The sequence below is a fragment of the Babylonia areolata genome, chromosome 1 (genome assembly GCF_041734735.1).
Source record: "Babylonia areolata isolate BAREFJ2019XMU chromosome 1, ASM4173473v1, whole genome shotgun sequence".
Taxonomy (NCBI): Eukaryota; Metazoa; Mollusca; class Gastropoda; order Neogastropoda; family Buccinidae; genus Babylonia; species Babylonia areolata.
In genome coordinates, this window is record NC_134876.1 from 56,440,142 (window position 1) to 56,461,695 (window position 21,554).

Here is a 21,554-nt window from a genome sequence, read left to right on the forward strand (position 1 = left end):
TGGGTGATGGGGGTGGGGAGGGGTGGTAAAGTGGGTTAGGCATGGATCTATTGCGATTTCTTGACCAAATCAAGATAGAAAACTGGAAATTATTTTGATTTAAAGCATTCTTGTTGCTTTTGAAAGCAACATGAGCTAATTGAAAACATTTATTTCTGTTTTTGCCTGTGATTGCATAAAGTATTGTAGATGTGCGCGTGCGTGGCGTCGGTGGGTGTGTCTCAAACAAGTAATACAATGCTTATAATTTCATTGTTTCAGTTATATTCATATCATGATTCTCCAGCCAGAACATTTTTTGTACAGTTTAATTCCAATTTTGAGATTTTGACTCTGGAAAAGATGTGAAAATACCTATAAACATTGTGGTTGACGTTTTTGGAAAACAAGTGTGCAAAATTTGTTAATTAAATCCTATGGAATATCTCCAACTACATACAAGGTACAGCCTTTTTCTTACTTTTATCTGATTCTTCATTCACTCTACTTTCCAAAAATGTATAGGTTTACCTATTTATTCTTACTGATAAGCATACAAATGCCCCAAATCAGAGCACAGGTAGCGGAGGCAAACTATCCCTTTGTTTTAAGCATGATTTCTGTATGTATGTTATATTATATCCAGCACTTTCAGGGTTAATAAGCAGAGGCAATTGGGATATGAAGTAAACTAGCATCATGGTCCAAAAACCTGTGAAATGGGTAAATGATTACAGAACAATTCATTAAACTGAACGAATCTTCGCATCAAACCAGTTATACTGATTTAAATTATTAGAGAGGATTTTGATTGGCTAAGAGCGGACCGGGCAAGACAGGTCGTCTTTTCACTGTTAGCCACACAAAATTTGGCCAAGCAGAGCAAACCGATAGGCCTAGTTTGCATCAGTTTGACATGGTAAGTATATGTATCACCAAACATGGAGTATAATACAAACTCCTCCTGTCTGGCACAACACAGAATGCTGCCATATTGGGTTTGGCTCTCTATAAAGGAAACAGAGGTCAGTTGATGGACTGTGTTTAACAACTTCCTGGATTGCTCAGTTTAGAACAACAGTGAGAAACTGAAGGCCCATCACATTCATCATTTTCAGAAGTCATTGTCTCTGCAGCATGTGCTTTCTTTGGGCACATCAGAGTTGACAAACACAGTTTCTATATTGGAACTATCGTAATAGTCAGATCATTGTCTCTGCAACATGTGCTTTCTTTGGGCACAACAGAGTTGGCAAACACACAGTTTCTACATTGGAACTATGTTGTTGACATTTCAGCAACTTGTTTTAACTCTTCTTTCATACACATGGGTTCAGAATTATATGGAACTAAACCAAAATCCAGCCCGACACAGACCTTACACAATATCTTTTTCTTATCTTTTGAAAAGTCCTTGCACAGTATGTTACAACAAACTTTGTTTTGATCTGCTTTGCAAGTCAACTAAAAGCAAAAGTGAGTCTCCAGTCTGGTGATGTCACAAAGTTTTCAAAATGGTAGCCTCCAAGACTATTCAAAGCATCACATTTAAATACATTTTTTCTCAATATACACTTTTTTTCTTTAAAAAGTATTGGATGAGCCATAACTACCTAAAATCTGTGTGTGAAAGCCATTAAGCCAAACCACTTTGAGTCCCCTTTCAGCAAAGTTGCTGAACATGAATGGATCGTAGTTGTTGGATGGATTCTGAATATCAGACTGGACAAACTGAAAATCCTTATGAACAGTGGAGTTATATATCTAAAACGGCTTGCTCTTTTTATTGTCTTTTTGAAAAGACTAAAATTAGGTGAACAGACTTGAATAAAATCAATCAAAAATCAAAATCAGTTCTCTTTTTGAATGGACTCATTTCATGTTTGTTTTGAAATTTGGTGTTGACTTTACATGCTGTAGTCAAGGATGTATCTCTGCTCAAATTATTTAAATTCAAGTTGCTTTTTTATGCTTCTAACATCAATGAATCAGTAACATAAATGTGACATAACATTTCTCTTAATCATTAATAAACCACAAGAGTCAATCATTTATGTATCAGTAACATCATGAATGTACCATGACTTTTCTCTTAATCATGCCAAGATACAACTCTGTTGCCTCCATCATAATTTCATCACTACTCTTATCATTGGATTTAGATTTGATTCACTCTGTATGGAATACTGGTTTTATAAAACTTGCAGAAAGTCCAGTCATTGAGTCCTGTCTGTGTATACATGTGTCTGAGTGAGTACATGAGCGCATGTCTGCAAAAGAAACAAAGGTGGCATAGGAAAACAAAAAACAGCAGAACATTACATTCACATGTACAGAAATTGTATTTCACTAACTGAACCAGGTCAGTGAAAACTGCACACATTTTCATCAATCAGACACACACCAACATTCAGGCTGTCTCACTATTGTAACTAAAATGTATGATCTGGAATAAAGACAATATTTCCTGGTTCTGCTGACATGTGTGAAAACAAAATAACATCTTGTAGTCTGCTGCACTGTGATTTCCTGCATTCAGTCCCATCTTAAGTCTTTTCTGCCAACACAGAGGGCTGAAAAGACTTGAATCTTGAGTCCAAATCAATGGCCCATATATGACTTACGAAGAAAAGTGCCAACTCTGAAAATGGCTTTTTTTTTTTCATCTTCAGTATCACTACAGATGATTGCAAATGGATGATTGTAATAAGAAGAAACCAGTACAGTATCAAATAAATTGTCCTTTTTTTTTGGTACACAAGAACAACACAAAGACACTCAAGGCTTATATTCTACTTGGAGATTTGGAAAACACCTTGGCCAAATTTTTAATGTTATCTTCACAAGATAAGATTTAACTTGTCTTCAGTCTTTCAATAATAGCTTAGATATAACCAAATAAAACTTACAGATCTGGTTTACAGCACAGTATCTCCATAGATGTATTTCCTTCTAAGTTCCTAATATTTTATGCAACTACCCAAGTAGTAAAGATCTGAGGATAGACACAACAAGGTTCTGATCTGATAAAGTTAACACATAACAAAAAAATTGATGAAGTGGGGAAACAAAAGTTTCCTGAAAAGAATTTCAATATTTTCCTGACAAGAATTTCAACAGGTGGATAAATACTATGACAAAAACATAAGCACACGAATAGGATAAGGACCATATAATTATGTTATCTCTACACCTCAGTGATACTTTTTTTTAAATAGTTAAGTCAATGCCAGAGGCCATTTCTCCAAAGTCTCAGTTTCAAGGTGTCAGAGTATGTGGGCCAATCCATGTAAGCTACAGCACATCTGTTATATACATTAAAAAAAAAAAAAGAATTAAAAATTTAAAAACCTGAAAGACAGAGACATCACTTCACTCAGAATGTGTCCATGGACCTCCATGTGCAGCAACAGCATTTACTGATAAGCTGTCAGTCCCCAAATGGACATGTGGTGGATAATATAATCCCTCACTGAAATAAAGATTTTCAGTGAGTATGCTGCCTGCAAATAAGCACTCACTGAGTATCTTGAAAAAAATGTCTGTGAGGAACACTGTCACTGACTTAAGACCAAAAACAAAGGAAACCAAGGTATCCAATGGCTGCACCACACACTTTCACTGTATAATCGATGTCATACCACTTCTTCCAAGCACCACCACAGCAACTGTTTGTCTTTCAAATTGCGAGATGAAGACCGACAGGAAATCATTCAGAAGCTTTCCATCTGAGATCACACTGTGCATCATGTTCATATCAAATTTGACTTATAAATAACTGATGAACGAATGTGTGGACTCAAATGTTTCTGAACATGACCAAGGTTCAAACATGAGTGATCACAGTTTGAATCCTGGGGAGATGCTGTACTTCATGAAGTCCAGTTTATCAGCACTTGTGCACACTGAAGAGACTCCAAGGCTTGCTTCCATGTCTTCATCAGGAATAAAATCATCTTCATCCTGCAAAACAAATGCAAATTTAGATAATGTGGACATGGAGTATGAAATCATTTGTATATTATTAAAATAGTCACAAATCTGTTTTAACTCATTCACTAGCACCTGCTCAAAAATGCAGACTGATTGTACTGTCTTTTAATGCTTAATAATCATGCACACATTTCTGCGCATTTTTTATTTGTATCAAGTTGAGATCAAAGCTCACATGCTCCACCTCAAAGGCAGAAACAAGAGACTTGTCATGGAAATGTCTCTTCCAAAATAGAGCAAAAGGGTCAAGACAACAATATCTTCTCTCTCTTTTTTCTTTTCTCTTCATGTGCTTCTATACTCTTTGTAGTGGCTGTAGATTAACACAGACTGGAAGAATTCAGACTGGGAAAAAAAAGCCTCATCTAAATTCTTATTCCTTAATAAATGAAGTTTTAAGCTCTTAAATCCAAACATGTTTCTTTACTGCATCTTCTCTGGACTCTGTTCTGAAACATAGATAGTTTTCTTGATACATATATGGAGGAGTGGCCAAGTGGCAAAGCATCCGCCAAGGAAGACAGAGAATCTAAGCACACAGTTTTGAATCCCTCATACACCAGTATTTTCTCCTCATGCACTAGATGAGTGGTGGTCTGGATGCTAGTCATTCAGATCATGAGATGAGATGATAAACCGAGGTCCCATCTGTTGTAGGCATTAGGCATGCATAAAAGAATCCAAAGCAACAAATTAGATGTCCCTGGCAAAATTCTGTAAAATCCACATTGATAGGAATGCAAGTATGCTTGCAAGCAGAAAAAAGAAGAAAACGGTGGTGCTGCTCTGTAATGATGCACTCTACCTGTGGGAAGCAACCTAAATTTCACACACAGAAATCTGTTGTGACAAAATGTAATATAATGCAATATTTCACAACTACGTACTTTGTTTACTGTGCAAAGATCAACCTGCTCAATAAATAAGATTCAACCATAATCAATATTTAAGCATTTAGTCTTACCTCCTCATCATCACTCTCTCTTTTAATGTCTGGAAGAATTCCTTCATATTCTCTGTAAAGTGATTTGATCCAACGGCCAGATCTGTGGACAAAAAGAATATTTCGGTTACTTTCATTATCAGTTGCATATCTTGCCAGGATTACTGTATAAAGCAACAAAAGACAAACACAGGCAGCAAGTGAAAATATTGGTAAAAGAACTGTATACAGACACATCATTTCAGTTTCTTTTAATCCAATAAAGAGTTGTATACATGTGTGTGTGTTTGTGTGTGTACATGTGTACGTGTGTGTGTATGCATGTGCAAATTTGTTTTGCTCATATCTACACTCTGATTCATTCTCATACTCCCCTTCCAAATTTTAAGCAAAACCGTTTTATCATCAACCAATCCAGACTATGGGACAGGGGGAAGAACAAATGTAAGCTTTACGGTATTGTTCTTATAAACACATGAATGAAAGAAAAATTATTGTCAGTGAATTAGAGATTCTGCTTTTTAACATTCAGAAACCAACAGACGTTTTGCTCCTGACATTACAAATATCACTGAGCACATAAATGTGTTTGTCTCAGTTTGTATGTACAGCAAGTTGGAAAAACGTTAATCGCACCAATGAAACTGAAACATCATACCAAAAAAACCCCAACAAAATTATAACATCATTATCAACAGCAAAATAAATAGAAAAGGAAGATGAAACCAGCACTTCTGGTTTGTAAATGCTTCACAGTTTATTTCCTATGTGTATGCAAAACCAACAATAACGTCAGAAAAAAGCTACTTTTAAAGACAAGTGAATTTTTAGACTTAAAAAGTTAAATGTTGTGATGCATATGCTTCTAACAACAGATGTTTCCTACTTTTAAAGACACGTGAATTGTAAGACTTAAATGTTGTGATCCATGCACTTCTGACAACAGATGTTTCCCACTGACCTTTTTAACAAGTAAGGGTCAAAAGGGAAATAAGCTTCCAGAGTATCTTGTGATGATATGAACTTTAAACGGTTGTTTCGCTGAATGACAGTGTCACATAATGCCAGCTGGTGCACCCTGCAACAGGAAACAATTCACTTACATTCTCTTCACACCGTATCTACATCAGGAAATCAGTTGGCAAACAAACACATTTCCAATCTGTCTTTCTTTCTTTCTTTTTTTTCAACAGTATCAATAACAATGGTACATAAACATTTGAAATCATGTAAGAAAAGAAAACAAAGAAATACAGTGTATACAAGAATATGACAGCAAGAGAGCAAGTGAGATAGTGGGTGTGAACGAGTTTGAGAGACAGTGTGAGATAGTGTGTAAGTGTATGTTCATGCGCAAGTGAAAAATCAAAATTCTCACCTGGTAACTGAAGCAAATGTTGTGCAAATAAGTGGGAGACAGACCCTGAGAGGATTTAGTTTGCAGTTGACCAGTCGCTGAAATCCCAGTGAGTCTGCCCACTTGTAACCTGCAAGTAGCCAAAATGGCAGCCATCAATATCCACAACAAAAGTATGTGCGAAAAGAGAACAAGACTTTATCCAGGCATAGGAACTGAAAGAAGTGGTTGAATAGGACTGGCAGCTGCAGGTGCCTTGGCCATACATACATCAGTAGGTGCAGAGGCAATAACATCCTGCTGAGGCCAGGAAAAAGCCTCATGCAGGTGTTCAGCATTTTTAGAATTTTCACAGCCTTTTATAGCAGAAAAGCAAATTACACATCGCACACATACAATCAAAATTTGTTTAGTTTATCTCGTTTGTTTCATTGCTTTTGATTTTTTTCATGTTTTCATGTTTGTATAATTTGTGTTTTGCTGAATGAAAATTGATGCTTCGTGTATTACTTTTCAAGTACTCTGGTTTTAAAAAGTATGTGTGTGTGTTCTCATCCTCATCTTAATTTCATGTTGTGCACAAAATGAACAGTTCACATATGTGTGAGCATGCACAGACTAACTTCCAAACTCTTACTATAAAAGACTTCTGCTCAAATAGTAGCAGACGAGTTGGAAATTATGTATCTAAAATCAAGTATGTAGCAGAGTTAACATTATCATTATTAGTAGTAAATAATTTAAGTGTTATTAGTTATCTGTTCCTTACATTCAGTTTGTTCTGATCAGTATAGTGCAAGCAAAGGGCCGGGGGCGAATCTTACACTGTTTTTAGGAATAGTTTCGAAGTAGTTTTGTCTCTTTTTGCCATGATCTTTTCTGAGTCATAAATCTTATGAACTCTGACATTATGAGTTCTGTCTCACTAAATTTTTGGTGAGAGCATCTTCATTTTAAGTAGTCCGTTCTGCTGTTGCACAGTCACTGGACCAGTTCACTTCTTTGATTATAACAGCGTTTGTTACATTGAAAAGGTACGTTCTCTTGGGTTGGAAAGTTTATTGCTTTTGAAGAATTGTTCGACGGGCGCAATAGTCGAGTGGTTAAAGCGTTGGACTGTCAATCTGAGGGTCTCGGGTTCGAATCACGGTGACGGCGCCTGGTGGGTAAAGGGTGGAGATTTTTACGATCTCCCAGATCAACATATGTGCAGACCTGCTAGTGCCTGAACCCCCTTCGTGTGTATATGCAAGCAGAAGATCAAATACGCACGTTAAAAATCCTGTAATCCATGTCAGCGTTCGGTGGGTTATGGAAACAAGAACATACCCAGCATGCACACCCCCGAAAACGGAGTATGGCTGCCTACATGGCGGGGTAAAAACGGTCACACACGTAAAAGCCCACTCGTGTGCATACGAGTGAATGCAGAAGAAGAAGAAGAAGAAGAAGAATTGTTCTCTTATTCAGTTTACTGCATTTGACATTGACATGTGTATTCTTGAATGATTTATTCATTTTTCATAAAAGTGGATTTGAAGCTGAAACTAAACTGTGTTCAGTCTAATACTTGCTCACAACAACATTTGGTTCTGAAGTAACCAAAGTTGATTTGTGGTAATAAATTGTCATCAAGCTGATAGAATGTTTTGAATTGCCTAATTGATAATATTTCTTAAAAATGAACTTGTATTATTAGTAATTTTTTTTTTCAATAAAATGATTTTGAGTTAAAAAAATGTATTACCGTACTTGTAAATGGGGCCAAATTATGATTGTGTTACAGGTATTTATTGGTTGTTAATTTTGTTTGATTTCAGGGTTATTTGCTTCAAGTCAAATCTGTTTCAAGCCAACACTGATTCAGCATGCTTAACTAAAAATGAATAAACTACTTCAACCCTTTATCACTGACTCCCATGCCATGTCTGCCTATTGACGTTAATTCCCATCCACCTATGAACTATCTTCTCATCTTGCCATCTTGGCACAGCACAAACAAACCGTTACATAATGAATTCTGAGAACTCCTAACATGCATGTACCTTTATCGATCTCCAGCAGCTGCTGACTTCTGAAACTGAAGGCGTAGAAAACGGACTGACAGACAGCATAAAATGGAGCATGATGAGCCAGGTCTGCATGAAGGACGTCACTCCCTGTCTGCTGGAGGTATTCATGTAGCCAGTCTGTCATGATTTTCACCGTTGTCTTCAACGTACTGCAACAGCATTTTCACATTCCAGACTTTATCATGTGTTCATAAAATAAGGAAAATTTCCTTGCAAGCATTCAAAAAAACTGGTTACATGTGCAAAGACATACCTGAACATGCCCCCCACACCCACCGCCCACTCCTCTGCATGTACAAATATACACAAAGCACACTTTATAGTGCACACACACACACGCACATTTATTTTCCCACATTCTTCTGCACAATGCTATCACACCAAGTTACCGCTTGAATAAAACATTAAATTCTGTGAAATTCTACAAGGAAACATGCCAAAAAACAACAGAAGTAAGACTAAACAATAAACGCACAAACACACACTCATTTAAATCAAACATGTTAAACCATATGGGAAGAGAGAGAGACATCTGCATGAGAGAAAAGCATCTGTAAAAATTTACAAAACTGGTATCAAATGCAAAAATATTATTTAAATAGACCTGTTTAAGATCCAAGTATTTATAAAAGAAACATGGCAAACAGAGTAATAAAAATGCACACATACTTTCTAAATATATATGTATAAATACTTGTGCACTGATGTACAGCACAACAATAAATACTTCTTGAAATTCTGTCATGAATGTACTGTTACATAACCCATTTTGTATACTGATGAAGTCTACTGGGAAACTTTTTTTATTGTTTTAATTTTTTTTAAGAACAAAGCTCTGATGTCCTGTTTAAAGAAGAGATTGGATGGGAAATTGTAAGTGATATTTTTAACTGACAGCCAGTATATCAATAATCCAAAGAATTCAACTGACAGTAACTAAACAACTCCCTATCAACTCTCCCATACTCCTTCCCCCCCCTAAAAAATCAGATCAATTTTCTTACATATGCTATGAAAATCCTGCATTTAATGGCTTTTTTCTGAAATAATATCATAATAGAAGCTCAGAACTTAAACATGCAAACTCTGTTAAACCCCCCCCCCCACATTTTTTCTAGTTAAAAAAAAAGAAGATTCCCATCTATTTAGGTCTAGAATATTACAATCTATTAAATATCTTTCTTTCTTGCTTGTCACATTTGAGGTTTCCTGAAATAAACATTACTTGTTTTGGACCGATTATTGAAAGCTCACCACTTATTCTATGAAACGTCAAATGATTTATTAAAAAATGCTTCACCAACGACAAAAACTGAAATATGCTTGTGCATGTACAATTCTGTATACAATAACGCTTGACTTAGAGATGATAATACAATTTCTTGTTGAAAACAATTCTGACAAGACCATCTGAAGTAAACAGCAAGTTCTCACAAAGCAAACTCTTGCATGTTCTTGAGAGAACACCACCACCTGCTTTGAAACGCCTCACTCACCTGATGTCCATAAAAGCAGCTCTGGCCAAAAGACTGCCCAGGTACCCTGCCGCTGCCTGTCGGAATACATTCTGGGTCATTGGGGTCTTCACCTTCTTCCACAGATAGTCCAGGAAGCCAACCAGCAACTCCTGCACAGTAACCAACACACCATGATTTATGTTGCAAAATACAGACAATTTTGGGGGTAAATTTTATACTGATGTAAATTTCACAAAAGGAATCTTCCTGTATAAAATGTTAAGGTTAAAGGCCACACCTGGGGGAAATCAAAGTGAGGGGCCTTTTCCGACACAACGTCATACCTTCCTACATAATGGGGAGAAAACTTTCATAAAATATATTTCTGTAATGTAATGACAACACATTGCTCTTTGGTGCAAAAAATTTTTTTCTGGATACTTGGGTCATTGTGTAGGAAAAGATAACTAGCTTCTGGAATGTTCTATAACAGTACCACATGTAAAAGATCTGTCAGACAGATAACTGACTATCCAGTTAACGTTTCTGGGCTGTTAACTTGGGCAAAGTAGCAATGTTTGGAATGGAAAATTAGGATATCTGATGTATTTCATAAAAGACACCATTTAATAATTTACACAGATGAATGCATCTACTTGTGCTGAATTTGTGCAAGCGCAGATGTGTCCACACATTTGTGCAAGTCTCTGTAGTTTATGGGGTGTGGTATGATTATCTTGACATCTGAGAAAAAAACAACAGCTGCACATTTACAAAACAGCATAAATATGCCAGTATCATAGTATTTTTAGACAGCTGGCATTACAGAGCCAGTATATTTTCTGATTATTATTATTCATTTGGAGAAAACTGAGTTTAAGATGTGTTCAATCATCATTTGTATATGTTAATACTTAAATGATTTTTCACATGATATCAATCATATGTGTGTGTGTGTATGTGTTTGTATGTATGCGCAAGCATAAGTAACCACAATCTGACCTTATGTAATTTAGCAGTAAAGACCAATATATTAATTCTAACAATTTTGGGCCAAGACACACGCAATTTTAATAAGGGAAAAACGTTTTAAGTCATTATATGCCGCTTACCTTCCTAAAGCTGATAATGTAGAAAAGCAGGAACTGTGCATGGCATGAGGCATGTGTTGGGAAAATCAGCAAGTCGAATACTGACAACAGTTCTCGATACAGTGTCTTTGTCACTTCCCAGTCCAATACGCCTGTAAAAATACAGAAACAAAATAAGTACAGTAAAAACAAACAACAACAACAACAAAAAAGCAAAATGCTTATTGCTTTCCCATAACCATTTCAGAACGTGTGTGTGTCTCTGGTCTTCTTCTTCTTCTTCTTCTTGTCTGTCAGATGGACAGACTGTGTGTGCACACATCCAGTTTGTGACCATAAATTTTGAGTGAACATACTGGGGTGCGGAAAGTTGAGAGAAAAGAGAAAACTGCACAGAGAGAGACAGACAGACAGACAGAGACAGACAGACAGACTGACAGTCAGACAGAAATAAAGACAGAGAGAGATATAGTTATCAATGAGTGTTGTGTTTTTTTCATGTGTGTGACAAAAAGAGAGAAAAATGGTATGTATGCAAAGTGTGTGTGTGTGTGTGTGTGTGTGTGTGTGTGTGTGTGTGTGTGTGAGAAGCAGTGTAACATTAGTAAACCCAACACCTGTATAATGTCATTACAAACTATCATCACACTGATAATTGTTTTAAAATCCATATGAAAAATAAAATCACTTTTCTTTTCTTTAAGTGTATAATTCAAATTCCAGTTCAACACTGCACTCCACACTCCTTAATTCATGTGCATGCACGTGTGTGTGTGTGTGTGTGTGTGTGTGTGTCTCAGTATCTGTCTGCATGCATATGTACTTGTGTGTATGAGTACATATATAAACTGGTATGCAAATGTATACACAAGAATCTCTGCATAAGAAGGAAAGAGACAAATATAGTCTTTGCATGATAACTATTTTACAGTATTTCCTCTCTCTTATGGAGACAAATACAAATAATCAGGCTGGCCAAACACACACACACACACCAGACCAGAACTTTCAAGTTTCACAAAGCACAGAAGAGCATACCCTTTGGGTGACAAGTGCTGTGGATGTAGTTCAATGTCAAATCCATCATGACGTCCAGTCGCAGTGCTTCTTCGTGGTTCATGACCAGGGAGGTAACATCCTCTGGGGCTGCTTTCGCTTTGTTCTCTTTGTTTCCTTCTTCTATGCCATCCTGGGTGAAAAGAATCATGCATATTTGCTATCTCAGTACCATGTTTACGTTTGTTTCATTTCCTGTTAATGACAATACAAAAAAAAAAAGAAGCTGTAGGTTGCATGCTGCAAAAATTCAGATTATCATTATCATCTAAAATGCACAGTGTAATCACTGAAAAATAATTCCCCTTTCACACACATTCTTCAAACAAAATTCTACAGTTAAAACCAAATATACATTTATGTACATAAATTCATGTTCAAAGTAGTAAGGAAATAGTACTCAGATACTACTGTACCCTCTTGTTCTTCAATCACACAACTAATTCAGACTGCTAAATGCGTATACATATCAACTAAACAAAACATGACCCACTGATTAATGATAGCAAAGATATGGTTTTCAGTACAATACCCGAAGACTAATTAATTACATCCCAGGACAATCATAAACCTATTGTCTTCTCCATATGACCTGATGTGACATATCATAGATAAGAAGAACTTCTTTCACATATTTTATTATCATCATCCAAACTGAAACAGAAAGTGTTTTGTTCTTACCATTTTAAACATGGCACCATCCTGTGCATCCGCATCTTCTTCGTCACTGCTTTCCTCTGCTTCAACAATGTCATTTCGAGGAGCACGCACCTAGCAAATGTCAAATGTCTTCAGAATGAGTGATAAGTAAAGAAATCATGTATACTGAACATCAGCTTATCAACTTCAAGATAATCATGACAAAACCACCTTTACATGAAACTCTCCATAAGTCACAAGTTATGTTAAAACACTCATGCACAAGCAACTTATTGACTGTAAAGATCTTATTTCTCCCTGGCAGTGTAAGAAGCAACATTAATTCAACAACATAATCAAAAGAAGCAGATTTTACCAAAATCATAAATTGCATGCAAATAAAATTTTGTTTAAATAAATTTTACAGCATACACATTACTACTTTTTTTTTTTTTTTTTTTTACTATAAGTCACTACACACCTTTTTACCAATGAAAACACTGATAGTCAGCCTACCATGAAAGTAGTACAGCATGCCAACTTGTTCCTGCCACACTTACACACAAACACATGCACATGCACCACTGACCCGCATCCCATTTCATATCACTTTGGTGAAAACAAGTTAAGCTGAAGGAACACACACACACACACACACACACACACACACACACTCACACACACTAAGCAGACATATACAAGACACTGCGCAGAGACATGAACAACTTACATCCAGCTGCAGCATCTTTTCAACCAACAGCTCAAAAATCTGCCTGCGAAGGTCAGGAATGTACTGGATGACCAACAGCAGATTGCGTGTGTAGGCCTCATGAGTGTAGACGTCTCGTGTGTGGTATGGGAAACTCTCCCTCATCAACTGCATGACCACTGTCCTTGTTCTGGTCACAATCATCTTTATCATGTTAAACACCTTCACTGCTTCAGTCTGCTCTACTTTACATTTATACTAAGGGTGCAATTAAAAATGAGTTTACATCTTCTATGTTCAGTCTCGACATCTTCTCCCATCAAAAGATACTTTCCTGTATGTCAGTGTCCCTGGATCCGACCCTTGTCTATTGTAAACAGAAATCTGTACATCAAGCATTCTCTGTCCATAAAAAAAAATGATTCGCATCCCAGAAACAGACCACATACCCCTCATTCAAAACGTAAACAGTATTGTAAAAATACATCAATACATAAAAGAACAAAAATCAACAACAACTGAATAGTATAGGGATAAAAGTCTATAAATCTTGACTGTCTTCTGATGCATTCAGATCATTGGAAATGAACACATTCAACAACAACAAAAAAGTCCAACTCTAAACCCATATGATCAATTTACCAGTTAGCAGAGTATGTGTATCAAAACTGAAACAAGATTATCTCTTGTGTAAAATAAGCAATCCATGCTCTGCTCAAAGTATCAGTAAAAGGTAATAAACTGTTCCAGATAAGAAGAATAAAGAACAATTCTATCTAATTTTATGATAAAACTCAGCACATCATTTGCACATTAATGCTTGATATTAAATAATGATAATCCGAATGAATTCCCATGTACCATAAATAATATGATCACACACACATACACACTAACGTACACATATTCTGGAACTCTTCTTCTTCTTCGTTTGTGGGCTGCAACTCCCACCTTCACTCATATGTACCTGAGTGGGATTTAACGTGTATGACTGTTTTTACCCCGCCATGTAGACAGCCATACTCTGTTTATGGGGGTACCTGGGACTCTAAAACATTTATTGTAACTCAAAGTGGACAGATGTGTAAGTGAAGATTACTGTGCCCATAAGTTTTTTTCAGCAATCACTCTTTCAAACATAACTTACGATGGAACAATGCTTGCAACAGCTCTCAGCAATTCATGAACATGTGAGAACATGGCCTCTTCACGTTCCTTTGTTGCTTTGTCTGGCAGTCTATCTCCACCTGTCCTCTTGGATGTAGCTGAATAAGAAACATATTTTGACAAGGTGAACAAGAATGAACACATCTTCAGCATGTCTCACTTTAACCAACAATTAAAATACAAAATCAATTTTTGCACCTGTCAAAAATCTAACCAATCATTTGTCTTGACATGCTAATAGTAATGCACTCTTCTTTCAGTCAACAATCAAAGTTTTGGGTTCTTTGTTGTTGTTTGTGTTATTGTGAGAAAGAAAAGGAAATTTTCTATCACTATCAACAACACTGATTCAAGCAAAATGTTATCAACCATATCAACAACTATATCTTGAGTATTATGGGACATGTTGGGGTGAGTTTCATTTTGTTTTAAATGTCCTAAAATTATCACAATTTTAAACATCGATGCCACATAAATATTAATCACATTTGTCAATGTTCGATTTATGCACTATATATTTTGTGCTGCAAAGAAAACACAATTTGAATTCATAACACTTGGGGAGGGTAACTTTTAGTTACATCTGGAACATACTTGTCAGTATGTTGAAGTTTGATCTGATTTGTTGTCAATGATTATCATTAGTGTGTGTGCAAGCACATGCATGCGTGAATGTGTGTGTGTGTGTGTGTGTGCATGTGTGCGTGCATGTGCGTGAGAGTGTGTTTTGCTTATTTTGGTTGATATTGTTGGACTGAAGTGACTCAATGTGTATGCATTGTTATTGTATCCTCCACATCCAAAAGGGAGTGAAAGGATCAAATTTCTTTGAATCTTTGACACTCAAGCCTGCCTCAGAAAGAGAAAATGAAAGAAAGAAAAACAATTAAGACCCTATTCAGCAAACATACATCAACATGCATCAATCAACTTATCACAGGTAAACTGAAATATACCTTGAGGCAAAAACTTCCTGACCAACATTCGAAGACATGCACGCAAGTAATATGGGTGGGCAGACACAAGGTTTAGAATCAGTGGTTTGTATTCCTGTGTCAAAGCAAGGTCTCTGCTCAGCCAGTCCATATTCTGTGACAACAAACAAATTAATTTTTAAGAATGATGACCTGCAGAGTTGCTGATACATCATCATGCAGGTGACAGTTCAATATAGAGGCAAATGACAGAGCGGTAACATGCAAAAACTACATCCATTGGTGTGACATAACTCTTCTCATGTCTTTTATTAGATTCAGTCCTTTTTCATCCATTCCGCCATGAACTCTCCTTTTCAAAGATGCTTTGTACCCTTTCAAAACTTTTATATTCATAACCAAAATAAAAACTTTTTTTGTGGATAAAATTCATTACTTAAAACTAAAAATCAATAATTGAAATAAAAGATAAAATGAAAAAACAGAGTGGGTCAAAAAGAAACAAAAATGAATTAAAATCTTATAATTTGTTAATGCACCTCTACATAAGCTCTCTTCATGAGGAAACTATGCTGGATAAGTCACAGCTAAGTAAGACGGAAAAAAAAGAAACTCAGACATTTGAACTCTAATCTAAATCAGTTAATATCACTTACCAAAATTATCCCCACCAACTGTTCATGTTCTTTGGTGACTAAGGTGACACAGTCTCTGAGCTGACGAAGATAATTTGTCAATAACTGGGGCTGCAAGACAAACCAAAACATCTTAATTCAAAACAAAACAAAAATATCTCTATTTTAATGGCAAATCAGCTGTGTGTGTGTGTGTGTGTGTGTGTGTGTGTGTGTGTGTGTGTGTGTGTGTGTGTGTGTGTGTGTGTGTGTGTGTGTGTGTGTGTGTGTGTGTGTGTGTGTGTGTGTGTGTCTATATTAGTATATATGCACAGATATGATTTAGCTTCAACTCTGACTCATTCTGGTCACCACACAACATAAAAAATCTGTCAATAAACAACACAAATACAGACTCTCAGTTATCACACAAAAATTTATCTTAGCAAATCAAAGTTCTCAACATATCTGGAACTTTTCTTGTTCTTTTGTATACAATGTGTGCATATGTGCTTGGGTGCATGTATATGTGTTGCCTTGACTAAAAGTAAAACACATAAGTTACCATTAAGTCAAAACTGTTTGGATATTCAGAAAAGAAAAAAAACATGATGTTGAATATCAAAGATTACTCGTACAATTGTGTTTTTCACAACATTGTTTTTTTGTTGTTGTTTTTTTACAATACATATATATATATATATCTTATTCAAAAGTACAAAGTTTTAACTTTTATACTATAAATCATTAAATATCTATATTTTCCTGGTATCCTGTTATCCTGTTCTCATACCTCTGAATCTGGTGTCGCGAGGAAATTCAGCAATATGTCATATTCTCTGCATGGGGCCTAAACAAAAAAAACAGAATGAAAATTGTTAACTGATGTTCAATATCTATATAAATCTTCATCACCATAACTATAAATCTATTTCAATGTGATCAATTCATACACATCACTGGATTAGTCTAAACAGTAAATGAGTACATTCACAGCTTAACAGCACAGACACAAAAGTTTTTTTTCTCAAACAAATGAACAATGCTGGATTTTTTATTCAAGCCCTGTACACACACACACATGCATGCACACATGCACGCACACACACACATGCACATAAACACACAAATAAATTGCAAAATAAATGCATGACGTACAGAGCTATACATTTTTTTTCTTTTTACTTTTTTTACTTTATCAATCATTAACTGTTCACTGAATACACTGATGAACAGTATAAAAAAGAAAAAGAAAAAAAAAGGGGACAGTGTGAGTGAGACAACCAAGGATGAAAAATGAGTTGACATAGGCAGACGAGTTGAAAGCAAGCAGACTCAGAGACTGGCTCAGTCAATGACAGAGGGAAATAGACTGAAACAGATGTCAGATACTGAGATAGGCAGGAGGACACAGTATTGCATGTACCTGGACCTGGTCTTGCTTTCTGAGCACTGCTGCAATATCCATTCTCAGCCTGGGCTGATCTTGTGATTCCATCTGTTATGCAAAGCAACAAAATATAAAACCATACACACTATGGAAATGTAATTGTAACCCCCCCCACACACACATTCACTGATCATGTTAATGCAGTCACTGATCAAACCTGCTCCTGTCTTTTCCATGATTTTATCATATGGATTGGAATAGTAACAGAAATCAAAACCAAAGCAACTGTCACATGGTGGCATGAGGAACAATTGCCACTGTGATCAAGTTTAAATTGTGTAATCGATTCAAATGATCAACATGTTCATTCTACTTCTACTTTTAGTTAACAAAGACAACCAAATTCTTACACAAAATCACGTTGTTTACTGTTACACATGGAACTTGTGAACCGGTGGCTAGTGAACTTACACGCACAGACACATGCGCACGCACACGCACACGTTGTATACACGCATGCTACATTGACAGCAGTATCAGTATCAGTAGCTCAAGGAGGTGTCACTGCATTTGGACAAATCCATTATACACTACACCACATCTACCAAGCAGATGCCTGACCAGTGGTGTAACCCAATATGCTTGGTCAGGCCTTGAGAAAGAAAAAAAAATGATAAAAAAAAGATTAGATAAAATAAATAAGCAAATGGATGTTTAAATATGGAGGGAAAAAAAGAAAAAAGAAACAAAATGAATAAATAATCAAACAAATAAAGAAGTAAATGAACATTTAAATATGGAAAAAAAAAAAGGGAAAAGAAAAAAGGAACTATCAGCTGCAGTAAGTAGAGACTGAAGAGGCAACAGTTTAATGCTAAATAAATCACATTGTAGACTGAAAGTGCGCAGTTCCTTCTTTACTGAGCGAGTCGTTAATAAATGGAATGGTTTGCCAGACAGTGTTGTGACTGCCCCAACCATGTCAGGCACGCCCCGTCGACTCGGCGCCTTATCTCCAATCGTCCCCCGTCGCCTTAGTACAACACCGTGGGACCAGAGCTGTTGGAGGCCAAGCGGGAGAGGAGAGCTGAGAGGCACTGGCGCACCACTTGCTTGACCATCAGTAGGGACATTTTTTCAGACAGCCAGGAATAGTGTAACAAACATTGTTGACAGGGCAAAGTCAAAGTTCTACTCTTCTAAAATCCTTGTATGCACCACAGACAAACAGCTTTTCAACGCTACGAACAATCTACTAGGTAAAATGAAAAACACTCCTCTCCCTACAACATTTTCGGTGCAGGAACTCCCTCAAAAGTTTTCTGACTTCTTCATCGGCAAAATATCATGCATTTGTGAGAAGCTTGACTCTGTTGTGTCTCCTTCTTCACCCGTTCAAGAATGCGTGTACAGTGGTCCTGTTTTACATTGTTTCCAACCGGTTACTGAAGATTTTGTGAAGAAAGTGTGTCTGAGCGCTTGTCCGAAATCCTGTGAGCTTGACCCTGCCCTGTCTTCTTTGTTGGTTGAATGCATTGATGTTCTACTGCCACATATTACTCATGTCATCAATTCTTCCTTACTGTCTGGTTGTTTCCCTGAAAGCTTCAAATCTGCTGTTGTACATCCACTCATCAAGCAACCATCTTTGGATCATAATTGTTTGAAAAATTATCGACCTGTCTCTAATCTGTCATTTTTATCAAAACTGCTAGAAAAGATCATATTGTCTCAGCTCTTAGCTCATCTGGAACAAAATGGTTTACTTAATTCCCACCAGTCAGCTTACAGACGTGGTCAAAGTTGCGAAACAGCCCTTCTTAGAATAGTGAATGATTTGCTTTCGGGATTTGATGAGGATAAGATATCTGTTCTCGCTCTCTTAGATTTGTCAGCAGCTTCTGACACTATCGACCACTCTATCCTCTTAAACAGACTTAAAACTTCCTTTGGTATTTGTGACACTGCACTAGCATGGATCACGTCTTACCTGTCAGATCGTACACAGAAAGTGTGTGTAAATGGTAGATACTCTAGAGTATCTGCCTTGAAATATGGTGTCCCACAGGGGTCCGTCCTAGGTCCTGTTCTTTTCGTGCTGTATGCGGCTCCTGTGTCGGATGTCATCAGTCATCATGGGATGTTGCATGAGAGCTTTGCTGATGACACACAACTTTATCAGTCGGCTTCCATAGCTGAATTTGATGCACTGGTGACTCAAACACAGGAGTGCATTGCTGGCCTAAAGGACTGGATGACTCAAAACAAGCTGCAACTAAATGATGATAAGACTGAATTTATGATAACCTGTCCAAAGAAGTTTCGTCAACATCCTTCCTTTCCTGACTCTGTTATGATCAATAGCACACCTGTTTCACTTTCTCCCTCTGTTCGCAGTCTTGGTGTAATCCTAGACCAGTCTCTTTCCTTCCAACAGCACATTTCGAATATCTGTAAAGTTGCCTATTTGGAACTGCATAGAATCAGCTCTATCCGCCACTCTCTCTCAACCGATGCAACCAAGACACTTGTATGCTCTCTGGTTCTCTCAAGATTGGATTACTGCAACTCTCTTTTGGCCGGCCTTCCCAAATATCTGTTAGACAGACTCCAACGAATTCAGAATAACGCTGCCAGACTCATTTGCACAGCTTCTAAATTTGACCATGTTTCTCCTCTCCTTCAGTCTCTCCACTGGTTGCCTGTTTCTGATCGAATAGACTATAAGCTATCCACTCTGACCTTTTCTGCAGTCAATGGATCTGGCCCCAAGTATCTTTCTGAAATCCATATCTATACCCCGTCTCACCAGCTCCATTCTTCCTGATACTCGACTTCTCAGGATACCTCATGTCAGAAGTAAGACCTATGGACACAGATCGTTTTCTTTTCAATCGCCAAAGACGTGGAACAAGCTCCCTGATAACCTCTGTCATTCTGATTCCCTCGCATCTTTTAAATCTCGTCTCAAAACTCACCTTTTCCCTCAGCAATAAGTTCAATTGTGGCAGGTCCATTTCCTTTGCGTTAGCTGTGCTTGACTATGTGTGTATACATATGTATGTGTACATAACTACATACATGTATATGAATGTGTATTGTGTGTGCGTGTGTTTATGTAAGTTTGTGCCTGCCTGTGTGTGCGTATGTGTTAGGATAGCTGTTAGATACACATGTATGTTAAAATGTATATGTATGCAGTGTGTGTGTGTGTGTGTGTGTGTGTGTGTGTGTGTGTGTGTGTGTGTGTGTAGTCACATTTTTGTGTGTATGTAACATAGATATAATGTTTTATGTTAACAAAAGCGTTTTTGTAAAGCACCTAGAGCAGATTTCTGGATAGTGTGCTATATAAGTATCCATTATTATTATTACTATGATGATGTCATCTTTCATTGGGCTAACTCTCCAAGTATTAATGATCCAGTATACTATCATTAGGCCACGCATGCTGGTACACTGTATCTAAATGGATGACGAACAGGCCTTCACAGGCCTGAAACGTCTGATTCCAGTTCAAGTTGAAGTTCAAGAAACGAAAAGAAAAAAAGATACTACTAATGCTAACAATAATAAAAAAACAACAACATGAAATAAAATAAAATGACAATCATGATAATAAATAAACAACAAATAAATGTAAAACATTCAGACACACATACACATGTGCATAACAGATGAGATATGCAACAAACATGCAGTTTTGAAAGCACAAATAAATACACAAAAACGTACACGAGCCCCCGACACACACACACACTATCTCCCAAATTACCCTGCATCCCCCCGTCCCCCTCCCCCACACACTCATTCCTAGGCTACCGCAGCTTCCATGGCACACACACACACACACACCCACAAACACACACATCGACAGGAAAACATCATATGTTTCGCTTTCACGTTGTGTAATATTCCCACTTGCAGTTCTGAGTTCCTCTGTTGTCTCACTTTTCTATAAAAAATTTCCCAAATACTTGCCTTGACTATATTACTATGGTGTTGATGTTTTCCGAAGTTTGCAGTATTACCATTCAGATGTCGAACATTACACACAGTACGTGCATTACACACCACACGTGAAACAACACCGGAAATGATAATGTGCCGTATGGATGACTATTTACACATTTTCCACCAAATAAATGAACA

At 36.9% G+C, this 21,554-nt stretch overlaps 1 protein-coding gene across 1 annotated transcript; it reads right to left on the bottom strand.

Moving 5' to 3' along the window:
* Window positions 1–26: 26 nt before the first annotated feature.
* Window positions 27–21,504, bottom strand: LOC143284262 (RNA polymerase I-specific transcription initiation factor RRN3-like). Its single transcript, XM_076590950.1, has 16 exons — window positions 21,384–21,504; window positions 17,439–17,510; window positions 16,806–16,862; window positions 16,055–16,144; window positions 15,420–15,552; window positions 14,444–14,561; window positions 13,318–13,486; window positions 12,630–12,719; window positions 11,931–12,081; window positions 10,914–11,044; window positions 9,841–9,971; window positions 8,318–8,493; window positions 6,294–6,402; window positions 5,877–5,993; window positions 4,937–5,018; window positions 27–3,942 (listed from the first exon to the last, which is right to left on the bottom strand). Exons 2-16 carry the CDS (start codon window positions 17,508–17,510, stop codon window positions 3,820–3,822), a joined length of 1,749 nt encoding a protein of 582 aa, XP_076447065.1. The 5' UTR covers window positions 21,384–21,504; the 3' UTR covers window positions 27–3,819.
* Window positions 21,505–21,554: the final 50 nt, after the last annotated feature.